Raw genomic sequence first — 25515 nt, forward strand, 5'->3', positions numbered from 1 at the left:
GCACTCTTAAGAGTCTCAGCCTATCAACAGAGCATAGCCAGACATTACAACAAGAACATCCGCACTCGGACATTCAAAGTAGGAGATTGGGTTCTACGAAGAGTCTTCCAGAACACTAAGGAAGCTGGAGCAGGTAAGCTCGCCCCGACATGGGAAGGTCCCTACCTCATCACAAAGGTAGTCGGACATGGAGCATACAAGCTACAAACAAAGGAGGGACGCGATATCAACAACAGCTGGAATGCTATCCACTTGAGACTGTATCACTCTTAACTTAACCCAGTCTACTTTCATTTTCTTTCATCAGTATTCTCACAAGATCTTCATTCGAGCAACATACTGACACTTATAATGCAGGAAGTGTCAGAACTACATTTGGGCTTGATCCCTGCAAAGGGTATGTAGGCAGCTCCACAGAGCGCAGCCCCCTATCACAACCATTTTTTCTTTATATATATACTACGAACAGTTCAATAACAAATCTAAATATAAATTGACTAAGTCACTTTATACTTAGATTGGGGGAATAAGACACTAATACTCCATAAGTCATTCAGCCAATCAGCATCCGATACAATAACTTAAACAACACTAACAGAAGCTACAACAAGCCATAATACAACAAAACTAGGTCAGTTAGATCATGATACAATACTACATAAGAAAAAGTTCATACAACAACTAGAAAAGGCCCGACAAACTCTGTTATCCCATGACAATGAACACGAGTAGAAGAGGAATCAGTCATCCACAACCAGATCATTAGTAGTCATGATGCCAAAAGAAGTGGCTAACTCTTCGGCCCGGGTTATCTCTTCAGCCCTCATCTTCTCCAATTCCTCAAGATCAGCAATGTATTTGGGAACATCCCAGCTATCAGCCTTACCATCCCGAAACTCACTAGCCATTACGCCACGGCATTGGATCTCAGCCTCCAGCCCAATGACCAACATCCGATTCTCCAACGAAGCAACCTCGGCTTTCAAATCATCAACTTGACCAAGAGTCACTCTCAGCTTCTCGACATCAGCTTCCTTGGATTCTAGTTGAGCCTTCAAATCAGCTATGAGTTGATCAGACTCCTTCTTGGAATCTTTCAGCCGACTAACTTCACCCCGAAGATCATTTCTCTGACTCCTTACTTCCTTTAGAGTTGCCATTAAGGACTTGATTTTCTTCTTCAGCCAAATGACCCCTTGCAAACCCTGACACATAAAAAAGAAAATGTAAGACAACAAGAGAAATCAGCTAGTCGGCACAATACTACATAAGAAGCTACAACAAGCCATAATACAACAAAACTAGGTCAGTTAGATCAGGATACAATACTACATAAGAAAAAGTTCATACAACAACTAGAAAAGGCCCGACAAACTCTGTTATCCCATGACAATGAACACGAGTAGAAGAGGAATCAGTCATCCACAACCAGATCATTAGTAGTCATGATGCCAAAAGAAGTGGCTAACTCTTCGGCCCGGGTTATCTCTTCAGCCCTCATCTTCTCCAATTCCTCAAGATCAGCAATGTATTTGGGAACATCCCAGCTATCAGCCTTACCATCCCGAAACTCACTAGCCATTACGCCACGGCATTGGATCTCAGCCTCCAGCCCAATGACCAACATCCGATTCTCCAACGAAGCAACCTCGGCTTTCAAATCATCAACTTGACCAAGAGTCACTCTCAGCTTCTCGACATCAGCTTCCTTGGATTCTAGTTGAGCCTTCAAATCAGCTATGAGTTGATCAGACTCCTTCTTGGAATCTTTCAGCCGACTAACTTCACCCCGAAGATCATTTCTCTGACTCCTTACTTCCTTTAGAGTTGCCATTAAGGACTTGATTTTCTTCTTCAGCCAAATGACCCCTTGCAAACCCTGACACATAAAAAAGAAAATGTAAGACAACAAGAGAAATCAGCTAGTCGGCACAAACAAAACTAAATGAAATATTCGTACCTGGAACAAATGAGAAACAGTGGTATCAATTGACCCATCCGTACCAACCTGCTCCATTCTGTGATCATCTTCGGGCCACAACAACTTATCAATCTCTCCTAAGTGAGGCCCAATCTCACTATAGGCCGCAGCATTGGAAGGGAACGAAAGGGCAACGGTGTCGCTAAATGGGTCGGAAGAATCATCCTGCACAGCCTTCTTCTTTTTTTTCGTCTGACTCCGCGTCAAAACAGGGGGATCAGCCGGAGGCACGACAACCTCTCTGTCAGCTTCTGAGCTCCCAACGGACGATTTCTTTGCTTGACGCAAACGTTCCAAGGCATTGGAACCGGTTAGAGGAAGTGTAAAGGGTCGGGACATAGCTACGTCTGCAAACAACCGCTCACTTGTCGTCAATTCAGTCAAAAAATTGGGAGTATATCCCAAGACTTCTAAACTTCTCTTGATAAACACAACACGAGGATTATCAGGACTCTGTAGAAGAGGAATACCTTCAGGGAGTTTTTCAACAGAGCGCCACAAAGAACTCTGACGAAGACTCGATTCAGACAACAAATCACTCCACTCACGCTCCACCTCAGGAATAGCAAGAATACTCTTAAGTCGACCAGAAGACTCCCTCGAATCCCAAAGGTACTCAACTCGAAGCCTACCTGCAAAATGATAGAAGTATCAGCACACAAAATAAAATAAAAACAACAACAACATGTATATGCAAGGAAACGGATTAGTAGGCAAGCATAAAAGACTCACATGCAGGAGACCATGAACAAGGTATCCTACTATCAGCAGGTAACCCCAACGAGACGAAAGGGACGAAGAAGTAACGGTCCTTCCACCTCTTATCTCCACTCTTCAAACTAATAATTAAAGGAGGGTCCTTCCCCCTAGTTGTTAACTGGTACCTACCTTTGTCATTAAGGTGTGCCTTCAAGTAGTAAGCTCTCAACAAGTCAGCCACCCCAAGTGTTATCTTGTGCCTTTCACAAAGGACTTCGAGAGACATCAAAATCCGCCATGAATTTGGCATTAGTTGTCCGGGCGAAATCTCGTGGTACTCACACAACTCAACGACTAATCGGGGGATGGGAAACCGAAGCCCTTCTTTGAAGGGAAGTTCATACAGACACACCCAACCAGGTAAGTGCCAGTCAGGCCGCTCCGCCTTAGCAGGAGCATGCAGACTGATGGTATCAGGGATCTCATAATGACGACGAAGATAGGTCAACTCACCTAAACTTATGGAAGACCTAGGATTAGAACTAAGCATACTACCAGAACCCGGCATACCACCATCAATAGGTTCGTTAGAATCTATTCCCCTTCCAGTAACATCACCTAAAGGACGACCCCCCAATTCTACTACTGTAATTCGGTTGCAATCAACCATCTCAGCAGAACTTTGAAAGAGAGAACTAAAATCTTCTTCACTAAACGAACAAGACAGTCGACAGACTGAATCAGCGTGACTATCACACCTACTTGTAGACATAATGAGCTGATCACCTAGAGCAAAACAACAGCTAAGCCTTAAGGAACACAAAAAAGACATGAAGAATATTTAGCTCGATACACAATCAAGAAGCGCTGGACGACTCATCAATCAATCAGTCAGACGGACCAAACATAAAAAACATATGATTAAACGAGGCAAAACAGACTACTATATCAAATTAGATTACAAAGTATTCAGTTAAACAGCAGTCAGCCTATAAGTCTCTACTAATCAGTCAGACATACCACTCAGCTCAAGGAGCAGAAACACATGAATTAGACATACGCCTAAACAACAGAAATTCATATGCCACCATTGCAATCAGATCAAACGCAAACAGAAAATCTACAGGATCAAACAAAAATAACAGTTGAATAAACTAACCTAGCACGAAGAACATGAAGAACACGAAGAACACAAAGAACATGCATAAGGACATTGAAAGGAAAACAAATGAGAGAAAACTTACCTCTTGAGAAGCTCTTTTACTCCACACCTTGCACCTCCTCTCCAAGCCTTCCTCAAATGAATGCAATGGTAAAAACAAACCACCATTATATAGGCACACAAATCCACCCGATTAGTGCCAAGTGTCAACCATCAGGTGGCCCTACCAAAAAGGATTTAACTTCCTAAGGACACTTAAAGTCTCATAGACAAATGAAAATTCACATTGAGCGCACTAGGCCCACTTGGCCATCTCCCCCGGACACACTACCTCCTCGGCAGACCACTCGGCCCAAACACACGAGTCACTCGGCCACCCCGACGAAGCACTCGGCCCACCCGGAGGAGCACTCGGCCACCCCGACAAAGCACTCGGCCACCCCGGTAAAGCACTCGGAGGAGCAATCAGCCATGCCAACGAAACACTCGGCCTTCCCGGAGGAACACTCGGCTCGTGCAGCCCATTCAGTCGGCCAACATGTGACCCATTCGGCCATGCCTCAGGGCCACCCCGTGGACCACTAGGCCAGAAGGCCGTTCGGCCCAAGCATCCAGTCGGCCCAAGCAGCCGGTCGGCCAACCAGGCCCGCACGCATCCGCAATCCACTCGGACAGCCGGATGCATATGTGCTCATTACTCGGCCGGAGGCGTAGGTGCGCATCACTCGGCCGCAAGTAAGCAGCCAGTCGGCCCAAACAGCCGATCGGCCAACCAGGCCGCGCGCATCCGCAGGTCACTCGGACAGCCGGATGCGTAGGTGCCAATCACTCGGCCGGATGCATAGACCCCCGTGAATAATTTCTGAAAAAGGTAAATTGAGTCAATGCATATTCTGTAACTATTGGGAAAATGGATAAATTCTGATGGAATTAATTTCTTTTTTACTCTTTGATAAAAGAATGAATTCTATACCAAAGAGTGAGGGACAAACTGTAGTGGACAAAATTCGTATACTTGAAAAATAATAGTCCAACAAGCAGTCAGTCAGCCCAATAAGCTATCTAACTAGCCAAGAAGGCCCAAAGCCCATGTAAAATAGGCTCGCATATACAAAGTACCATCCAATTACCCAAAACCATTCCCGGACCCGAATTCGGATACACTCAGTCAGCCAGGGACCTTGAAACAGTCAAGGCTCCCATCACGTTCGCCAAGAATCTCGGAATAAAACCACTTGGAGCGAGTCAAGCGAAGGAGAAAGACGGAGGAGGACGGAACGAGAAGGAGGACAATAAATAAGACCATCAGAGGTTGAGAAAAGGCATCAAATAATCACTGAACTTTCTTTACTCTCTAATTGAAACGAAGGCTACTCTATTTCTGAGCAATCCAGTCAAGCAAGACTAATTAGTCAGTCTGATTGGACCTGACCTAGTCGCTTGACTCCTCCGTCATCGCCACCGTCACTCTGACCATTTTACGACTCCTTCATCCATCATCATTTCGACTATTTATATCTTAATTTTATTACTTTCTATTAGCTCTCGTTACAACCCGACTGACTTGAGCGTCGGAGTCCCTTTGGCTGACACCCCACCGGTGCTCCCAATTGAACTCTCGTCTCTCTTCTTTTTGTTATTGATAGGTTGCTGGTGCCCATCTAATCAATTGTAGGAAATCACCTCTACAACCATGTATTTTGATAAATTATTTTTTGAACCCCATATTTTGTAAAATGGTTAAAATAGAACCCTAAATCCAATTTGGTCAATGTTTTTCAACTAATATCACAAATAATTTACCAAATTAACAATTCAGAACAAAAATAAAATCATTCTGCTTAAAAACTGTGTTGTTATATTTAATTTTTTCTTCATCAAAATTGAGTTTAGGGTTCTATTTTAGCTATTTTACAAAACACAGGGTCCAAAAAGTAATTTGTCAAAACACAGGGTCAAAACAGGTAATAAAAAAAAACACAAGGTCCAAAAAAAGATAAACCCCGATAAATAGATCATAAAAAGTCATCACATCCAAAAAAGACAATACAAATTATGCAAGATTAGAGCAAGTTATCACTATATTTGCCAATTTGGCGTGGAAGTGTGTTCCAACCTAGCTATTTATAAGATGATCATATATGTATATATACTATATATAATGGTGATATATATACATTTTATTAGCAAATACCATACCCCGTTACGAAAGGTCATAATTATTACTTAATTAATATAAGCAATATGATTAAATTTCTTTTGTTATTATGGTATAAACAACCTAGAAACTAGAAAGCTAGCAAAGAACACATGGGTCATGTCATTTTCAGAAAATCAGGGTTGACAAATTGAAGATATATATGAATATGTCTCCCAAAAAAGAAATAGAAAATGAAATACGAAACCATTGTGTCTCTCACTACTCAATTCTATGGGTCAACAAAATATAAATCCCATCAACAATGAAGGGTATACGTACACCACACCACACCATGTGATACTATTTATTTATTTTAATATGATAATATATACATCATCATTTTCTATATCCAATGTATATAAAAACAATTATTTTTATATCTTTATATTTACTATGTATAAATAACTTACCATACACATTTACATAGTTTTATTAATAGAATTTATTAATTTTTGTTATTTAATTTATATAATTATCATATAAATTTAAAATAAATAAGCAATATTATATATTGTTGACGCCGTTTTTCGTCAAACAGTGAAAGAAGAGCACATAAACAATAACTGATAATAGCCAATTGAAGTAAGACAATAAAAACACACGATTTTTACGTGGTTCAGCAATTAAATCTGCCTAGTCCACGAGTCTCTGTTATTAAACTCAAGATTATCTCTGGGAATTCTTCAGGAATGAATTCTCCAGAGTTTTCTCTCAAGGTTCAGAATTTTCGGTCCTTTACAATGGTGCATGGCCTCTCTATTTATAGAGAAGATCGAAGAATACTATCCCACATATTTTGGGTAGTTACTCTTTTTGTGCAAATCAAATAAATGACTTTAAATAGCTATAATCAGATATAAAAGGAAACGTCCCCTGAAGACCAGGGGACGTATAACTGACCAAATAATATCCCACGATTCTAGGGGATTTACAATAATAAATGAGGATTACATTTCGTATAGACATCACTTATATATATTCAAGGTGGTTATCATGTATCTCCAAGGCTTTAACTTCCCAGGTTTCCCGTCATCTGTCGAGCTAAAGGCATCTTCCGAGGTCACATGGCTTTCGAGATCGTATGTGCGTCTAGCTCGGGACCCTGATCCGAGGTCATGCCTGAAGATGAATGCTTCCCCAGAGCTACCTTTCGAGATCATGAACACTCCGAGGTCACCATATTCGAGGTCGTCTATGTCCTGCAGGCTCGATATTTAATCCTGGAGCATACTTCCAACTTTATGAGTCCACTTGTTTGCGAATCCAAATTTCGAGGTCATATTTAACATAGCTCGAAACCTGGGTGTAACATATATAAAAAAAATAACATAAATATATTAAATAATAAATTAAACCAAAACATTATTTATAATTTTTAAAAATATATATTGTACGACCTGGTTTTCTCACAAGCTGTTAGTGAGCTGATATACGGCCTAATCATGTCTACCACGTGGACATTCCCAAGACCGGAACTGCCATTGAAAGATCCTACCTCCTCAGCTCGAGATAACCTAAGGGTTCGCCAAGATTAGACTGAGTGTGGACTTTGAAGGCCACAGGGCGAGGAAGGCATTCAGCTCGTGGTACGGACTAGAGGTGGAGGTTGCGACCCTTTATAAAGTCAACCACGCAAGGTAAACGTGCATATATCAGACATCACGTGTCTGATATATCCCTGACTTCCCGGACACGCAGCATGAACGTGCGTATTCAGACACCCACGACTGGGTTCGGCCGTGCGACCCATTATCCCCTTACCTATTGATTAGACCACACTTATGTGTCAGGTTTTAGGAATTAATCATGAATGTCACAGAGTTGACATGAAAGGTACCTTCTTACCAACTCCCAGGTACCTTCTCCTATAAATATGGAGACCCTGGGAGTTACAAAGGGTTGGATTCTATTGTGTAAGAAATGCCCTGTAAAGAATATCAAGCATATAGCAATAATATTGACTGGTGGAGTATAATGATTTTAACCTTTGAACCACCTAAAAACGTAATTGTGTCACCAGCCCATTTCCAAAAAGATCATTCATCTATTTCGGTTCAACATAAGCACTAATCCCTTTCTCTTATTTTCTTAATTTCCTGTTGGCGAAGAACCGCGTCAACAGTTTGGTGCTTTCATTGAGAGCAAGTTAGATTGGTGTTGTCACAAACATCAAGTTGATGAAGATGCCATCCATTAATAGCTGCAAGTGCAAAAATAAGCTTTACTGTGACTAGTTTTGTAACCGGAGCAAAGTTATCTGTGTAATCTATACCTTCTTGTTGATTATAGCCTTTAGCCACAAGTCTGGCTTTAAACCTTTCTACAGATCCATCTGCATTGTACTTGATCTTATAGACCCATCGGCAGCCAATAGCATGTTGGTCAGCAGGCAAAGAAACAACTCTCCATGTGTGATTCTTCTCAAGAGCATCAATCTCAGTATCCATGGCATTATCCCACTCTGGTATGCCGTGTGCTTGACTGAAAAACTCTGGTTCATAGTGACTGGAGATGGCCAGAATAGCTGCTCGAAAATGAGGTGACAACCTGCTGTAATCAAGAACTTGAGAAATAGAGTAAGGCGTAACAGATGAGGGAACCTGAGACACATCAGAGGAATTAGTTTTGGCAAGATAACAATGATAATCTTGTAAATATGAAGGCTTATGAGATGCTCTAACAGGTCTGGTTTGTGAAGAAGAAACAGGTGTAGAGTGTTCATTATGCTGAAACTCAGATGTTGAAAAATCAGGAACAGATTTGGAAAAGAAATTTTGGTACTCATCTGAGAGAGAATCATTAGAATGAAATGGAAAAATAGTTTCATGGAAATGGACATCTCTGGAACAAAAAATTCTGTTGGAATTGAGATCTAGAAGCTTATATGCTTTCATGCCATGAGGGTATCCTAGAAAGATGCATGGTGCAGCTCTAGGAGAAAATTTTGATCTATTGGTAGACAAAGTAGAGGCATATGCAAGACATCCAAAAGCCCTTAGATGAGTATAATTTGGTGGCTTAAATTTGAGAACCTGAAAGGGAGAAACATTTTGTAAATTTGGTGTTGGTGTTTTGTTGATTAAGTAGGCAGCAGTAGCAACACATTCAGCCCAGTAAACTAAAGGAATGTAAGACTGGAATAAGAGGCCTCCAGCTACATTTAACAGATGTTGATGTTTCCTTTCAACAACATAATTTTGTTGGGGTCTATGGATGCAAGAGTGATAATGAATAATCCCAAGAGAGCTAAACAACTCTACAAGCTGCAATTCTTTGGCATTATCTGACCTAACAGCTTTAATGGTCTTTTGGTACTGTGTTTTGATGAGTTGAATAAAATTTGGAATGGCAGTTTGTGCTTCATCTTTGCTTTTGATAAAATGCACCCAAGTGTATCTAGAGTGATCATCAACAATGGTAAGAAAATACTTATGACCCCCAATGGTAAGAGTATTAAATGGTCCCCATATATCAATGTGAATAAGATCAAAACATTCTTTAGCAATGCTATGATTTGAAAAAAAAGGCAATTTTCTTTGTTTTGCATAATGACAAACAGAACAATGGAAATTTGGACAAGATTGATTTTGAAATTGCAATTCTTTATTCAAGGAATGAAGTTTGATACAAGAGGGATGCCCCAATCTATAATGCCATACAATATCACTATTTATTTTGGAATCAGAAAACAAAGAGAAAACATGAGGACTATTTTTCTCAACAGGCAATTTCAAGTAAAACAATTTTCTAGGCCTTTCAGCCATCCCAATCAGCTGGGTCTTCAAAGTGTCCTGAATCACACAGTGATCATAATGAAAAGTGAATACACAATTTTTTGATTCAAGTAAAGATGTAACAGAAAGGAGGTTAAGATGAAAATCTGGAACATATAATACATTTTTGAGAATAAGAGTTGAAGAGAGCACAACTGTTCCAAGACAAGAGACTTTAACTGAATTGCCATTAGGTAAATTAACACAAGAAATTATGGAATCTGAATAACTGTTTTGAAATAAAGACAAGTTATGACGCACATGGTGAGTAGCACCAGTGTCAAGAATCCAAGAAGATGAGGCTTTAGAAAGAGTTTTACCAGAGAATTGTGATACTGATGGCTGATTGATATGAACAGAATTAAGTTTGTCACCACCTTTCTGAGACAACATATTCATGAGCCTTTGGCACTGAGCAAAAGTAGCTATGAGATCTTGCTCAACATTCTGACCATCTCCATTTGTTCCCCCATCCTCTTGTGCACCAGAGAAGTTTGCAGCAGGTTTAGCAGGTCCTGGAGCATTTCTATTGGGAAATTTTCCGTGCAACTTGTGTCCTGGTGGATAACCATGAAGCCTATAGCACTTAGCCATGATATGACCTGTGATTCCACAATGATTACACACTGTTTTTGGCTTGTGTGGCTGAACACTCCCTACAAATTAACCTGAGCTAAAAGATGATGGTGGAGCAGTAGGCTTGTCATTTTCAATGTGATTAGAGGTAATTCCTCTCTGTCTTTCCTCTTGAACCACTGAAGCAAAAGCCTTGTTAATGTTGGGAAAGAGATCTTGCATCAAGATCTGAGATCGTGCATTACTGTAAGACTCATTGGGACCAATTAAAAACTCAAGAACCCGATCCTCATCCTGATATTCCTGAATAATCTTCATTGCACCACAAGTACAAACAGGTTGTGGTCTGAATTCTTGAATCAAATCCCAAAGAGACTTCAGTCGAGTGAAGTATGTGGTGAGAGAATTGGATCCCTGAACCAAGGCTTGCATGGATCGTTTAGCCTCGAACACCCTAGGTTCATTCTTTTGATGATATCTTTCCTGAAGCTCAGACCAAATCCTAGCTGCATTGTCAAGATACATCACACTGTCTGCAATTTCACTAGAAATGGCATGCAGAATCCATGAGATCACCAAACTGTTGCATCTAAACTAGACATCATAAGCTTCATCATCACCTTCAGGTGCAGGTAATCGACCATCAACGAACTTAATCTTGTTTCTTGTAGCAAGAGCAACTACCATCGATCGCCGCCAGGAGCTGTAGTTTTCACATCTAGTCAAGATCTTTATAACAAGGCTAACAACAGATTGATCTCCATTAGAAATGTAGTAAGGACTTCTAGGATCATCACCAGGTGGTCGATCATGAGGTTCAAGAACAGAGAACATGTTTGCAGTTTCTGATCCAACTCCTTGATTTGTTGTGCTTCGAGTGTGAGCTCCACCACGAGCCATGAGCATTAGCAACCGTGATCATCAATCAGAGAAAACGCAATTGAGCACATAGAAATCGGGGCTCTGATACCATATCACAAGACAGAAAACTAAAACAAGAAACAGAGGAAAAATGAATCAAAAGAATGTATTGTATTGATCATCAGAGAGAATACAATGAGTGAGCCTTATATAGCTTATGCTCATAATAGTTCAGTAACTGAAATTAGTAACAATCAGTTATGACAGCTCATAAACAGCTCATTAACTTCCTGACTAACTTAACAGCTTACTAAACTAACACACCAACTAACTAACTGCCTTTTTACTCTTAATAATATATAAATATATTTTTATGAATATTTTGAATAATCAATTGTAAAATCAAATGGAAGATCAATAGATTGTTTGCTTGTGTACATGAAATATACATTTCTTTATATCTTCACAATAAAGTAATTATGCAATGATTACAAAACATGAATATTGGGACATTTAAATTTTAGTTTATTCTTATGATAATATATTTTTTTTAATTGAGCACATATGAATATTTGTGAAAATAAATTTAGTATTAAATTGTATTGTTCTTTTGTTGGAGCACTGACCAAGCAAAATTTCTGTCTTCGTCACTATAAGCAGCAATCTTGAAATTTGGTTCATTAATACCCCAATATTTTTCAAGTGTGAAGACTAATAAAATTAATATTGAGTGGCTTTGAGGGATTAGGTTGGCCCTAGGGGCTTTTTTGTCATTTAGGCTTATAGATATACTTAACCAAGGTAAGCTGTAGAAGGAATTAAGGCAGAAAAAAACAGGGTACTTTATCTCCTTCTCTCCCGACTACTCACATTCCCTCTCTCAGTCTGGTGTTTGAGGCAAAATTAGGAGATTAAAGCTTGAGAATTTTGAGGCTTGAGGGTTAGAAGTGTGTTACAACAATTCTAATTATGTACAAGAACAATTTATATTAATTATATTACATCAAAACAAACCATTAAAACAAAAAAAATTCGTTATTTACACATTTTTTATATAAAAGAGATTTTTTTTTTATATTTAGAAAATTTATTACATCAAGCACATTACCCTCACTTCTGCTTAATTCATTAGGCTCAATCTTTATATTTGGTTGCAATGCCCCCCCCCCCCCCAAAAAAAAGCATACAAAATTATGATGATGATATTTTTCAATCATAATTTGTGTTAAGATTAATAGAATTAATATTGCTGTAGGTAGGTATATATAATTATACCTTTAACATTGAAAACTAGTATAATTAGTAATCGATGTAGTATTTTTGCTATCGATATTTAAACACACTAACTATTATTACTTCATCAATAAATTATCTTGACATATAAGTAAGGTCCTAATAGTATTAGCAATTAATTTTGCAAAGGCTGAGGAATTATACTTATTAGGCTTATGAAGTAATGATCAATTTTGTGGAGGAAAAACGGGTATGCATGCACTAAAGTTTACATCAAAAGGTGCACGCTTAGGCCATAGTGGGCAAGTATACATATATATATATATATATATAACAAAAGTCATATATATGCTCATTATTCAAACCTCCCAAAATCCCCAACGAACCAAAGCAAACCGCCTTAAGTGAAAAGGACATGGTCGGCTGAGCTTTGTGTGGGAGGGACTACACTATGGCGCTAGCTAGTGCAACAATTGGTGGCCCATTACGGCCATTTTTCCATTACTCAAAGTAAAATGCTAAAAAAAGAAACACTCCACCATCGGTCGTTTTTGTTGTCCAACACTAATTATAATGCACTAATTTTGTCTAAATAACATGCTTAATTAAACAAACACACGACTAGTTGTTCGTGATGACTTCTAGCCTAACAAATTAATTAGATGACTATTGCCTTACAATTATTTTCTTATTGGATATGCATGGGATTATTTGATTAAAAATATATTTAGAAAAAATAAATGAATTGATCATTTGTCAACAATAAAGTAAAAAAAAATAAAATAGATTGGATGCAAAGTATATAACACCATATAAATGCATAAAAATGTAGATTAAATAGGATAAAATCATCCCAAATTTTTCAATATGATTAAGTTGTCTAGGGGATTATTTAAGTTATTGTTGGATTATTGTATTTCATATCTCTTTAAGGTGTTAACAAAATTACATTACTAAAAATATATCAAATCACACTCTCCAAACGTGACCTTTACAAAATAAAAATTTTATGATAATTTTTCAAATACTAGTTTTCCCCAAATCTCTCTTGAAAATATTGGATTATTAAAAACCATTATTAGTGTATACATTAGTTTCAAATCATCACTAATTTCTAATAACTTTATATATAATAATAAAATTAATTATAACTAAAAATAAATTATAATTTCAAATTTAAATTTAAAGCAAAACATTTTTTGGTTAAAGTAGGTGAATTGCATCAACGTGGGCCGGTGACAAATAACTTCATAGTGATTTAGAGTGCGAAGTATAGTGGTTATGCATGTGATAATTAAATATATAAATGAGGAGCGATTACAATGCGTCTATTTTTTGAACAATATTGGTGAATTTCTCTTCTCTTTTTGACACCTAGATAGATATAATTTTAAAAAAAATTATATGACGGTGTAAATTTTAGTTATCTAGAACATACAATAAATTTTCAAGAAATCCCAAATAAATTAAAGTACCGAAAATAAGGTTTAAACAGCTTATTGCATTCGTGCTTATTTTTTTTATATACACATGTAAAAGTTAACTGTTTGAGCTTGTTTTCGGCACAGTAAATTAGTTAGAATTTCTTAAAAATTTATAAAGCGTCTTAAATTATTACAATATACACTATTATATAAAAAAATTGAAAAAAAATTATCGAAGTATAGAAAACACAAAGTGTTGTTTGTCTCCACCAGTGTTATAAAGGTGGATGCACTGTATATATGTATACCATATTTCTTTGTATAATTAAGCTAATCAATTCGTGCACAGCACTCCAAGCCTGAGTGGCCAAAATCTGAATTGTTAGTTTATAAATTTCTCCATTCACGCATCCTCATTAGCCGCAATTGAAATATTTCAAAGGAGATTGATGATAAGGAAAGCCATGCTTCTGTTTCCTTTAACTAATTTCCTTTAACGTCGATGCTCCTATTCTACCTTCTTACTCTTTATTATGAATTTAGTTCAACTTCGTTATCTTTCCCATATGACCAGAAATGTAATATAACAAATTGTATTCATTGGTTGTTATTTCTTTAACATGTTGATATATATATATATATATATTTAGATAGATATATAGAACATAATTCTAAACTAATGACAAAATAGGAAGATCATGTGTGGACCAAAAAAACAATATGAATAAGGGTAACACATGTTTATGAGAGTGACAAGTCTATAAGCCAAATCCAATGAATTTGAAATATATGTATGTGATCTTTATAGTTTTTCTTTCTTCTAAACGATAAAAAAAATATTCTTTTTATGCATTCTCAATTGTCCCATGCCACGTATAAGAGTTTCAGATGTAGTTCATGAATTCTTTTGGGAAGGATCTGGTGGTGCAAGGAGTTCAAAATAATCTGATTAACTATAATATTAATTAGGAGAATATGATATATTGTTGGTAAATTTGTAAATTGTGTTCGGAAATTATATTAAGTTAGATTCCACATTATTTGGTTAAACATAGAAATTTTATACATTACTTTGAAAAATTAATTTAAACACTGTATTATAATGGATGAGAATATTTAAAATGTACATTTTGGAAAGAATCAATAATAATTTTTAGCGACTTAAAAAAAAAAAAAACTCTCCTATCAAACATGGGAGTATTGAAGATTGTCATTTCCATTAAATGATTACACCATACCAGATAGCTTTTGGAGTTTTTATTTTGGAGTTTTTATAGGCGCCATATATAGTGATTCGTAGCAATATTCATTATTTTGAGTTGCAACTTATACCAATCTTATTAACTTAACTTATACAACCTATTTCTAGAAGTGTTTATATATATTTAGATTATGTATTTTATCTTATTATCTGTTTGGACCATGAATTTTGATAAATTACTTTTTGTACCCTATGTTTTATAAAATGGTTAAAATAGAACCTTAAACCCGATTTTAATTAATGTTTTCTCAACTGAAATCACAAATAATTTATCAAACTAACAATCCAGGACAAAAATAAAATCATTCTGCTTAAAAACTGTATTGTTATATTCAATTTTTCTTCATTAAAATTGAGTTTAGGGTTCTATTTTAACCATTTTACAAACACATAGGTCCAAAAAATAATTTGTCAAAACATAAAGTCTAAAAAAATATAAACCCTTTTTAGAAATCTTGATCTTTATGTATTTGGGCTAGTTTTCTTTTACTTCTTGCTTAATGTGAAGGGTCTTGTAGGCTTACTATTATTCTCCTTATTTTCAGTTGATTGGAAGACATTTTTTTTTATCTTCTAGCATTAGTTTACGAGATAGATCGATTCTTTTCTATATGTCTATTGTTGACTTTTGATTCACTATAGTTGTTTCTGATTATCTTGGAGATTCTAAGTAATAATAATAGGATTCTTCAAGATTTTATTTCATATGAGATATTATATTCATATTAGATATTTTATAAATAAGAAAGTAGATGTTTTCACGTTATCCACAATATATATAAGAATCCTTGCATGAATATACACCATCACTGATCGGTGGTGTCAGGTAATTAATATGACGTATGTCTCAATAAAAATTTCTCAAATTTAATATAAAAAACAAACTAATATTTTTAATACAGTTTTTTTTTTTAAATTTAAAAAATTATTATTTTACATATATATTAATTAAAATATATATGTTTTAAATAAGCTTCAAAAACTTCATGCTCTAAACTTCAGTCCTCGTGATACTTATTTTGGGGCCAATATCTCCTCTGAGTGAGACTTATTTATGCAATAGATATAAGTAATATGCAATCTGCAATATATTTGTTTAGTTTTTTTAATTTAATTTATTAATTATTTTTATTAAATTTATATTAATGTCATATAAATTTTCAAATAAATAACATATTTTAATTAAATAATTTACTTATTTTTGTTTAAGTTTATATTTGTTCTAATTTTTGAATTTGGGAGTGACAACAAAATATTATATATTATATATTTAATGTAATATTAAATATTATAAGTGGATTTTAAATTTAAGTTTCTTGCTAGATTTAAAAAAAAACAATTGTTGCTAATTTACAGTACATTATATTATATGTTTAATATAATATTATTCTAATAAGCGAGTTTAAATTTAATTAAATTTTATTTAAGTTATAAAACGTATGATTTTATTATTTTTAAATAATTATTATTGTAAAATATCTCAAAAATATCATATTTTAATTTGTTTAATTATTTATTATTTTAAAATAATTATTATTGTAAAATATCTCAAAAATATCTTATTTTAATTTTTTAATTATTTATTTTATTTTATTTAAGTTTGAGTGTTTACAAACTACCATTAAATATAAGAATATTTTGTTAAAGTTAGCATTAAAAATATAAAAAACCGTTAAAACAAAAAATTTCTGTTATCTACACATTTATTATATAGAAGAGATTAAAGTACTGTAATAATTACATTTTAAGATGCACTTTATAAATAATTAGCGAAGATTTTTTATGTTATTACTTATTAAATCAAAATATATGTGACAAATACCCTTTAATAATCTCATATTAATGAGTCTTTGAGAGGAACACATACTTGATTTTTGAAAAAAAAAATATAACATTGTGTGTATTAGAATATCAATGAGTAATTACACAATCGACATTTTAAAATGTAGTGTTTAAGTTAGTTTTAAGTACTGTAGTAATTAAATTATAATTTTTATTATTATGATTAGCAAAATAATTAGTAATTACATAATAAAACAATATCATATTATAATTAATAGTATTTAATAAAAAAATATTTAAATAAAAACTTCACATATTTAAGATATTTGAAATAAAGTGAATCTTTTATAAATGCTTATCAAAATAAGTACAATATAATTACATCAATTGTCGGTATCTCGAGAATTAAAATTACCTTTTAATTTGATAATTCCCTGTAGTTATATTTAATATGTAACTTTCCGTACCCATCCCAAAGTGAAGAGAACAAATTCCTTTTTTCTTCTCCTAAGCTTTAATCCTTCAAATTGCATAGTAGTTTTTTTTTAATTTTTTTTATTTTACATATTTAATGGTTATGTTTTCTTAAATCAATACTTACCTTGATATATTAAATTTACGTACAACTTGGTACGTAGGGGGCCATAGTTTCCTACTACAACAAGTTATAACTTTACATTCTTCGAATCAAGATTTTCTATATCATATCGTGTCAAACTAATATAATTGTGAAATCTCATATTAAAATTTAATTTATTATAAAAAAACAGTAACAATTTTTTTATAAATAAAATATTAAATATAAAATATTACAATTATGTTGGTTAGATACAAAATGAGCACACTAATTTAACCAGATCTTGATTAACATGCTCACATTTACCCTAAGAGCACAAAAAGTATCCAAATTACCTTCCAAGTCCCACCGCATATCTTTTCTCTGTACAATTTCACACTCCTTTCATTCAGGTATCTTTGAGTCCCCACCATAAAAACCCGATTAAAAATATGAACCAGCCTACCCGATCTTGTAATTTTCAGAAACAATCGAGGTCAAAACTGTAATTTCAGTCTCACGAGTCTCGCCTACTTAAACTCCCCACACTCAAAAGTCCCTCAACGAAATCAGCTCTAACTACCAACAAAACGCTTAAGCAAAAAATGGAAACTCAGCGCTCTAACAGTCTTCTTGCCTTCCTCTTCTTCTTCTTCAGTCTCCGACTAATCTTAGCCGTCGGTGAATACAACTACGCCAACGGAACTAACGGCTCAGATTTCATCCGTAAAAGTTGCAGCACTACGCTCTATCCCGACCTCTGCTTCTCCTCTCTCTCCCGCTACGCATCCACAGTCGGAAAGGACCCGGCTCACCTCGCACGCGCCGCCGTCTCCCTCAGCCTTTCCAAGACCAAGCACATGGCCGCCTACGTTTCCAACGTCTCCCGCCTAGCTGACTACGGCGCCACAGCCGACCCCCGCGCCACCGCCGCTCTTCACGACTGCTTCTCCAACTTCGGCGACGCCGTCGACGAGATCCGCGGCTCGCTCAAGCAGATGCGCCACATCAACGCCGGAGGCGGCGGCGGCGAGTTGTTCAGGTTCCAGATGAGCAACGTTCAGACGTGGATGAGTGCCGCGCTTACGGACCAAGAGACTTGTACGGACGGATTCGAAGACGTCAGCGACTCCCCGGTGAAGTCCCAGGTCATCGACCGGGTAACGGAGGTGAAGAAGCATACCAGCAATGCCCTCGCTCTCGTCAACCGCTACGCCGAGAATTCAGTCCCCTGATAGTTTACTGCTGCCGTACGACGTCGTCGTCGAACTTTGATAGTATCGATCGAACTTAACTGGACAGGTATAATATGTAGAGGTTTAGAGAAAACTGTCGTTTTGTAAGATAAACTTGTCGTTTTTATGAATATGTATGTAAGAGAAAATAGCGAAAGATATCTATCGAGTTTTTGTGGTTGTGTTATTATACAAGACAGACAGAGTAATTTGTCTATGTTGGATTAAAAAAACAAAAATTATGAGTGAGAGGTTTCTTTTTGTAAATTATTAAAAGCTTTGAATGGCCTTTACTTTTGAATTTGCTTTTCTTTGTTTGAATAAGTTGAAGTTATCTTTTTCGGTAATGAATCCGAGTGGACTCAATTCCATACTGAATTACTGGTTCCGAGTTGAAAGTGGGCCTAGTCTCTCTCTTTTCTGTCTCTATATGTAATTTTTGCCCGTGAAATTGTTGTGTGTGTATAGATAGAGATGATAATTATTATTGGTATGATTTTCAGTGTTTCTCTTCTTATAAACAGTTTTTGGCGTAATTATTTTTATGATCGTATATGTTGTAGCTATTTAGAGCATCTTGAAAATTTTCAGAAAATTCTGAATAGTTTACAATATCAAAAATTAGGTTCAAACATGTTGATTTACCCACGAAAAAAAAAAAAAAATCACGCATGCAGCAACATGTTGAATTTAGTTTTCAGTATCGTAAACAATTCTGAATTTTCTAAAAATTTACAAAACGCTCTAAATAACTATAATATACACGGTCATAACAAAAATCGCCCCGAAAACTATTTAGGAATGGAAAACACAAAAAATCCCCCGGATAGAGTGGAGTACTAACAAAAATTCTCTATATATATATATAAAATTATATGAATATGAATCCGGCAAAGGTGTCCAATCATAACGTTAGCAAAAATCATAAAGTCTTTCAATAAAATAAAAAATTAGTTCTTTTCAATTCTTGGTATTATTCATTTATACAGCTCAAACCTTTTCCGCTAATATCTATCCCTTTATTAAAATAATAAACGTATTTCTCAATCAGAAAATTGAAATATAACGGAAAAGTTTGTGCTATTTGTTTTGTTTTGAGTGAAATAAACATGTATTTGCATACAATATAAGATGTTTCCAATGAAAGAGTACATTTATATACATATATATATATATATCATGTCTGTTATAATTGTATTTCTGGTACTTTTTTCTTTTAATTCTTTTTGTAATACATGTTCTAAAGTTATTGTTAGCGTAGTACTATTTTATTAATTTATTGCATTTTTGTTTTATTTATTTTTATCATAGAAATGATATTGTTTGTTTTATAAAAAGGTGAAACTATGAGTGAAAAGCAAAATGATTTCGTGACTACCATTTAGTTTGTTAATATATTGAAATTTAATACAATGTTAAAATAAAAATGCCACTTTTGTATTATTTATTAGTTTACTCGTAAATCCAGTAATCCACACACATATATATATATATACTCAAAAACAATAAAAAATAATTTATGTTTAAATAAATTACAAAAAGTGATATACTAGCAAGAAAATCATAAAATAAAATAAGTAGTAATAAAAACATACATACATTACACATATGCTCTACCAAGTTTGGCAAGTTTCATTATAAAATGAAGTAAGAGTTGTCCAAATTAAAATATAAATATTCGTTGAACTGGATTTTGTCTTATTATTATTTATTATTACATTAAAAAATAACAATTTAAAAAAAAATACTTGTAAGCATGGGTATGTATAGAACTAGTCTACTCCTTCAGAAATAAATAAAGAAACCATTAATTTGATAATGCTAACTGACCACATAAAACAAAACTGCCCATTCCCCAATTTGAAAATTAATTTGTATATAAATATATCATAAAGGATCATACTATATATAAAAAAATTAATTGATCGCCTAAAGTGATATTGTAGACAATATTAGCTTAATATTTTTAACAACCAAAATTCCAAAAGTGTGTGTTTTGTTTAGAATAAAGAAATCTATAATGGTAAAATTAATGTCATCAATTAAAATTATTTTAACTACGTAATCTTAATTCTCCACTTATATTTGTCTCCCAAGCCTTTAGCTATATAATAATAATAATGCCATGTGACAAAAAGCATAATATATTGCTGTTGAGATGCATATGTTTTTACAATAATTTTAAATAAATAATTAAAAAGGGACAATTATTGCTGTCATATGCCTTTCTTTATTTCTTTATTTTTTTTTTATAAAATTATAATCTTTATTGATTTATAGGTAATAAACTCATGCAATTGTTTGTCATCATCGCTAACAACGAAGTTGATAATAAGATATAATCAATCGACGCTCCATTATTTTTTTTATTAATTAATTTATGGCTTTAATTATATGATGTGATGATTTCCCATTTTCTTTAATTATTATATTAGTACCCTTGAACCTTTTTCTCTTGATAAATCAATCGTTACTGAGGGGAAAAACAAAATTAGAAAAGAAAACAGGATATATATGGACATAGAGGGAGTTTTTTTTTTTGGGTTTGAAAAAGCTTTTATATCCCAATAATTAATAACTGTTTATTTGACAAAAAAGAATATAATTTAAATAATTGTATCACCAACCAGTCCCAATACAATATTTGTTTTTAATTTGTATACATATTTTTCGAACAATAAGATAATTTTTTTTAGATAATTCTTTCTAACATTAAATTATATAGGAAAATTCTATTGTAGGGGCTTCAAAAAAAGTCTCATTGGTGGTAGCTCTTGTGTAATCGCGACTTGTAAACAGTTTTTGACGCGATTTTTTTGTAAGTGTGTATTTTATGGTTATTTAGAGCATTTTGTAAATTTTAAAAAAATTTCAAATAATTTACAATACTAAAAACTAAATTCAAATATATAGGTTGTGTTTGGTAAAATTATTGTTTTTGAATTTTTTAAACATAAGAATGAAAATATTATTTTTCTTTTGTTTCTTTATTTTTTAAAAATAAAAATATATTTGGTAACTATATTTATTTTTTATTTTTAAAAATAAAAAATAATAAATATGTTTGATAACTTTTATTTTTTATTTAATAATATAAAATGAGGTGTTGATTTGAAGAATAGAAGAAAAAAAAGAAATAAAAAATCGAAAAATTGTTTAAAAAAATTTTGAAAATAAAAAAAATCTATTTTCAAAATTTAATGAATTTTAATTAAATTTTTTAAAAATAATAAATAAAAATATAATTATCAAAATACTATTTTATATTTAATTATCAAATTTTTAATTAATTAAATAAAAAAATTATTTCTTAAGTATTATCAAACAATGCTATTTTTTTTCAAGCACATAAACAAAATTTACGATGCAAAAAAATATATATATAATAAAAATCTCCGACAAATAATAAATAAAATAATGATAAATGCATATAGTATAGTACGATCAGCAGGGACTTTTGCCGCCATACATACCTACCTACTACCATCCATTATTTTTTGAAATATGTATTCTTTTGTCACGATATATTATATAGATAAATAGACAAAAATTAATTAAATAAATAAAAGGAACTATATATCCTGAAAAATATGCCAGAATTCAGCTACATATTCAAACCTAATCAATTGCAAGCTGGTCCCGATCATTAGTTTAATTTATATGTTTTTTAATACTGTACTATGTTAAATATGTTACTAAATTCTTATATTATAACAAATATAGCTCAACGTGTTGAATATATATATTTTGTAAACGTATCAGCAAGGTGTTTTGGAGCTTTTCTTTCGTTATATTTTCTGTACGACGATATTAATTAGGTTTAGGTGCTTACTTATTTGTCTTGGAATATATAAATATATAAATATATATATATAGGGTAAGATTACGGTGATGCCACTTTTTTTAATGCACCGATGCAGCCTGTTTGTTCTTTCTATGCCTTGACAATTTTTTTTTTCAAATTTGTTTTGTATGAGTGGACATTGTAGACATTAAAGATATCTTACAAATTTTTAAATTTTTTTGAATAATTTACAGTGTCTAAAAAAAGTTTCAAACAGTTTAATTTTACACATATACAAAAAAATAAGCACAAGTGCAATAAGTTGTTTGAATATTGTTTTCGATACTGAAAATTATTTAAAATTTCTTAAAAATTTGCAGAATGTCTTAAATTACCCTAATGTACACCGTCACATAAAAAAATTATTGAAATATAGAAAATAACAAAAAAAAAAAATGACTACAGTAGTGCAGCTAATATAGTAGTTGCACCGTAATCTTTTCCTATATATATACAACCTATATTTTATTCCACTCTTTATATTAAACCTTCTAAGATCGAGATTTGTCACTTGATTGGGATTAAAATGAAATTAATAAATGGAGGGAGGTGCTATCAATTTTGATCAGTTCCATACATATAGGAGGAGACACGATTAGGAAAAAAATAATGAGATAATTAAATTAAAAGTCAATAAAAATAAAGAGTAATGATTACACACAAAATTTAACAGTGATGTTTTATGATATAATTTAAAAGATTATTTATCTTTAAGTATGTACTAAAATATTACACACAGTAACATTATAATTTTTTCAACCAAATCACATTTTTTTAAAGTAAGACCACTATTCTAAAAAGTAATATCACATCTCTATTTGTATTGTTTAAGTACATATCACTAAATTCATTACTTTAAATAAGTGATGAGTCCTACTTAAAAATTGAGTGTAATTTATCGATACAATTTAATATCGAGTTTTACATATTTTAATTTAAATTAGAATATGTAAGATCTGATACACCACATCAAGTAGTGATTAGATATTCAAAACAATACACATCGTACATACAATTAGATGTCCTATACATAATTTTCATTGCAAGATGTTTTAAACTTAGCAAAGTAATAGATAATAATATAACATCAGTTCACCTTAAAAAGTTTAGCCATATACTTATAGAGACAAACAAAAAATTAAGTTATAGGCATACTAGAATAATAATGTGAATTGTTCATTTCAACGTAACATAACTAACCATACAATGTTGGCATGAGAGTACTATATACCTTAATGTAATACAATGAATACATGTAGTTATAAATAGAGAAAATGCATGTGGTGATTGATGATCACGTGGAGATTAGAAAACGATGGCCCAATTTTTTGACCAATGTAAGGCCAAGTGGGGAACTACCCATAACCACTCTCAACCACTTACCCATGAAACCAATCCACATTGGCATTATTATTAATTAATTAAGTTGCAAAATCAAAAAAGGGACTAAGAGAGCGATTGATAAAAACACACACATATATATATATATATATTTGTTATTCGAATGGTTTTTTTTTTTTTTTTTTTTATATTTGATGTGAAAAGGTTTTGGATCTTGGTTCCAAATAAGTTACACAGCCCGTGAAATCTAAAAGGCCGAAAACTAATGGTAAAAGACAAGTTTCTGGATATTGTCTCAGAACATATATAATAATTCTAAGGTTCACGAGAGAGAGTTTTGCGTGTGAGACTTTAACTTATTCCTCTTCCTCTTCTATCGAGATTTATATATATATATATATATATATATATTATATGTGGGTCTACCAATCCCAGATGATAATGAATTATTCTTGTAATTTAATGCATTTTTTGGTTTTTGTTACTTCTTATTATGCTGGCTTTGTATATGTTTCTATTCATATGGATTGGATTATTGGAGTTATTCATGGGTGGTTCACATTTCAAAACAAGCAGTTGGAAAGCCTTATCGATAGTCTCATTTTAATATTATCAAATCAGTTGTGAAAACTGATACGTGGAACATTTTTCAAGTTTCATATCGAAGAATCGAATGGTTATTAAAAAGGAAAATTGGTCGATAATAGGGATTAATATTGTTTGTTGATTAACATTGAAAACTAATCTTACTATTGTGTGGTTTAGTATAATGATTGTGATAATAATCAAATATTAATTAAGCTCAGCTCGTTAATTAATTATGATATTGAGCACTGGTCGTTAATTAATTTGTTACACCAGTGCCGCGGCTCTGTTATTTTGTAAATCCATTAAATCAATAAAATTTATTTCTTTCTTATATCTTTAATTACTCTCTTTCTCTTCTCCATTATCACTGATATCATAAGGTGTTAGGTTCTATTATAAAACCAATTGTATTATTAAAGATTCGTAATGAAAATGAGTAATATTTGTTTTATTTAAGATTTTGGCCAAGTGAAAATATAAGTAAAATCTCCTCAAAAATAAATAAATATGAGGGAAAATGTGTGTTTTGGAATTTAATGTAATTACTAATTCGTAGCACAACAAGAATAAATATAATAGTAAACAATCAAAATAATTATTATTCTATTTTACATGTATTTTTGTGAGAGAATAAGTCAAAAGAATTAGAATTTCAAATACTTAAAAAGTGGATGAATGTAATATTTACAAGTCCAGTTAATAACCTAGGAACTGTATGGATTATGTCAAGTTGGTTCAAAGTTATGTTTTTCAATGTACGTACATGCATGAAAGTGATTAAAATATACATCATGATCATAGCCATTCAATATTCGATGATATTATTTTAATAAACATATCTAAATAACAATCAGGTCAACTCATGGCAATTTTGTATCAAATGTCTCAACTAAACATTTCATATATATATATATATATATATATATATATCTAATCGTCTCTACCAAAACAGAGATGGAAGGTTTAATGTAAAATGGACCTATTTTGAAGATCAAAAAG

General features: G+C 33.0%; 2 protein-coding genes across 2 annotated transcripts; one reads left to right on the forward strand and one right to left on the reverse strand.

Annotated features, from left to right (window-relative positions):
• Positions 1 to 1281: 1281 nt before the first annotated feature.
• Positions 1282 to 4527, reverse strand: LOC133821770 (uncharacterized). Its single transcript, XM_062253914.1, has 6 exons — positions 4174 to 4527; positions 3840 to 3975; positions 2714 to 3466; positions 2452 to 2613; positions 1961 to 2328; positions 1282 to 1879 (listed from the first exon to the last, which is right to left on the reverse strand). Exons 1-6 carry the CDS (start codon positions 4525 to 4527, stop codon positions 1415 to 1417), a joined length of 2238 nt encoding a protein of 745 aa, XP_062109898.1. The 3' UTR covers positions 1282 to 1414.
• Positions 4528 to 18046: 13519 nt separating this feature from the next.
• Positions 18047 to 19044, forward strand: LOC133821970 (pectinesterase inhibitor 7-like). Its single transcript, XM_062254157.1, has one exon. The coding sequence runs from the start codon at positions 18114 to 18116 to the stop codon at positions 18741 to 18743; it is 630 nt and encodes a 209-aa protein (XP_062110141.1). The 5' UTR covers positions 18047 to 18113; the 3' UTR covers positions 18744 to 19044.
• Positions 19045 to 25515: the final 6471 nt, after the last annotated feature.

The sequence above is a fragment of the Humulus lupulus genome, chromosome 3, assembly GCF_963169125.1.
Source record: "Humulus lupulus chromosome 3, drHumLupu1.1, whole genome shotgun sequence".
NCBI lineage: Eukaryota > Viridiplantae > Streptophyta > Magnoliopsida > Rosales > Cannabaceae > Humulus > Humulus lupulus.

Bases quoted from the DNA above. Each gene is read 5' to 3' on its own strand.
- LOC133821770 (XM_062253914.1), bottom strand. From the start codon at position 4,527: ATGCATCCGGCTGTCCGAGTGGATTGCGGATGCGTGCGGGCCTGGTTG. The intron at 3,976-4,173 runs GTAGTGTGTCCG...CATTCATTTGAG, and splicing joins CCGAGTGGTCTGCCGAGGAG to GAAGGCTTGGAGAGGAGGTG. The intron at 3,467-3,839 runs GTTAGTTTATTC...GTTTTGCTCTAG, and splicing joins CTTCATGTTCTTCGTGCTAG to GTGATCAGCTCATTATGTCT.
- LOC133821970 (XM_062254157.1), top strand. From the start codon at position 18,114: ATGGAAACTCAGCGCTCTAACAGTCTTCTTGCCTTCCTCTTCTTCTTC.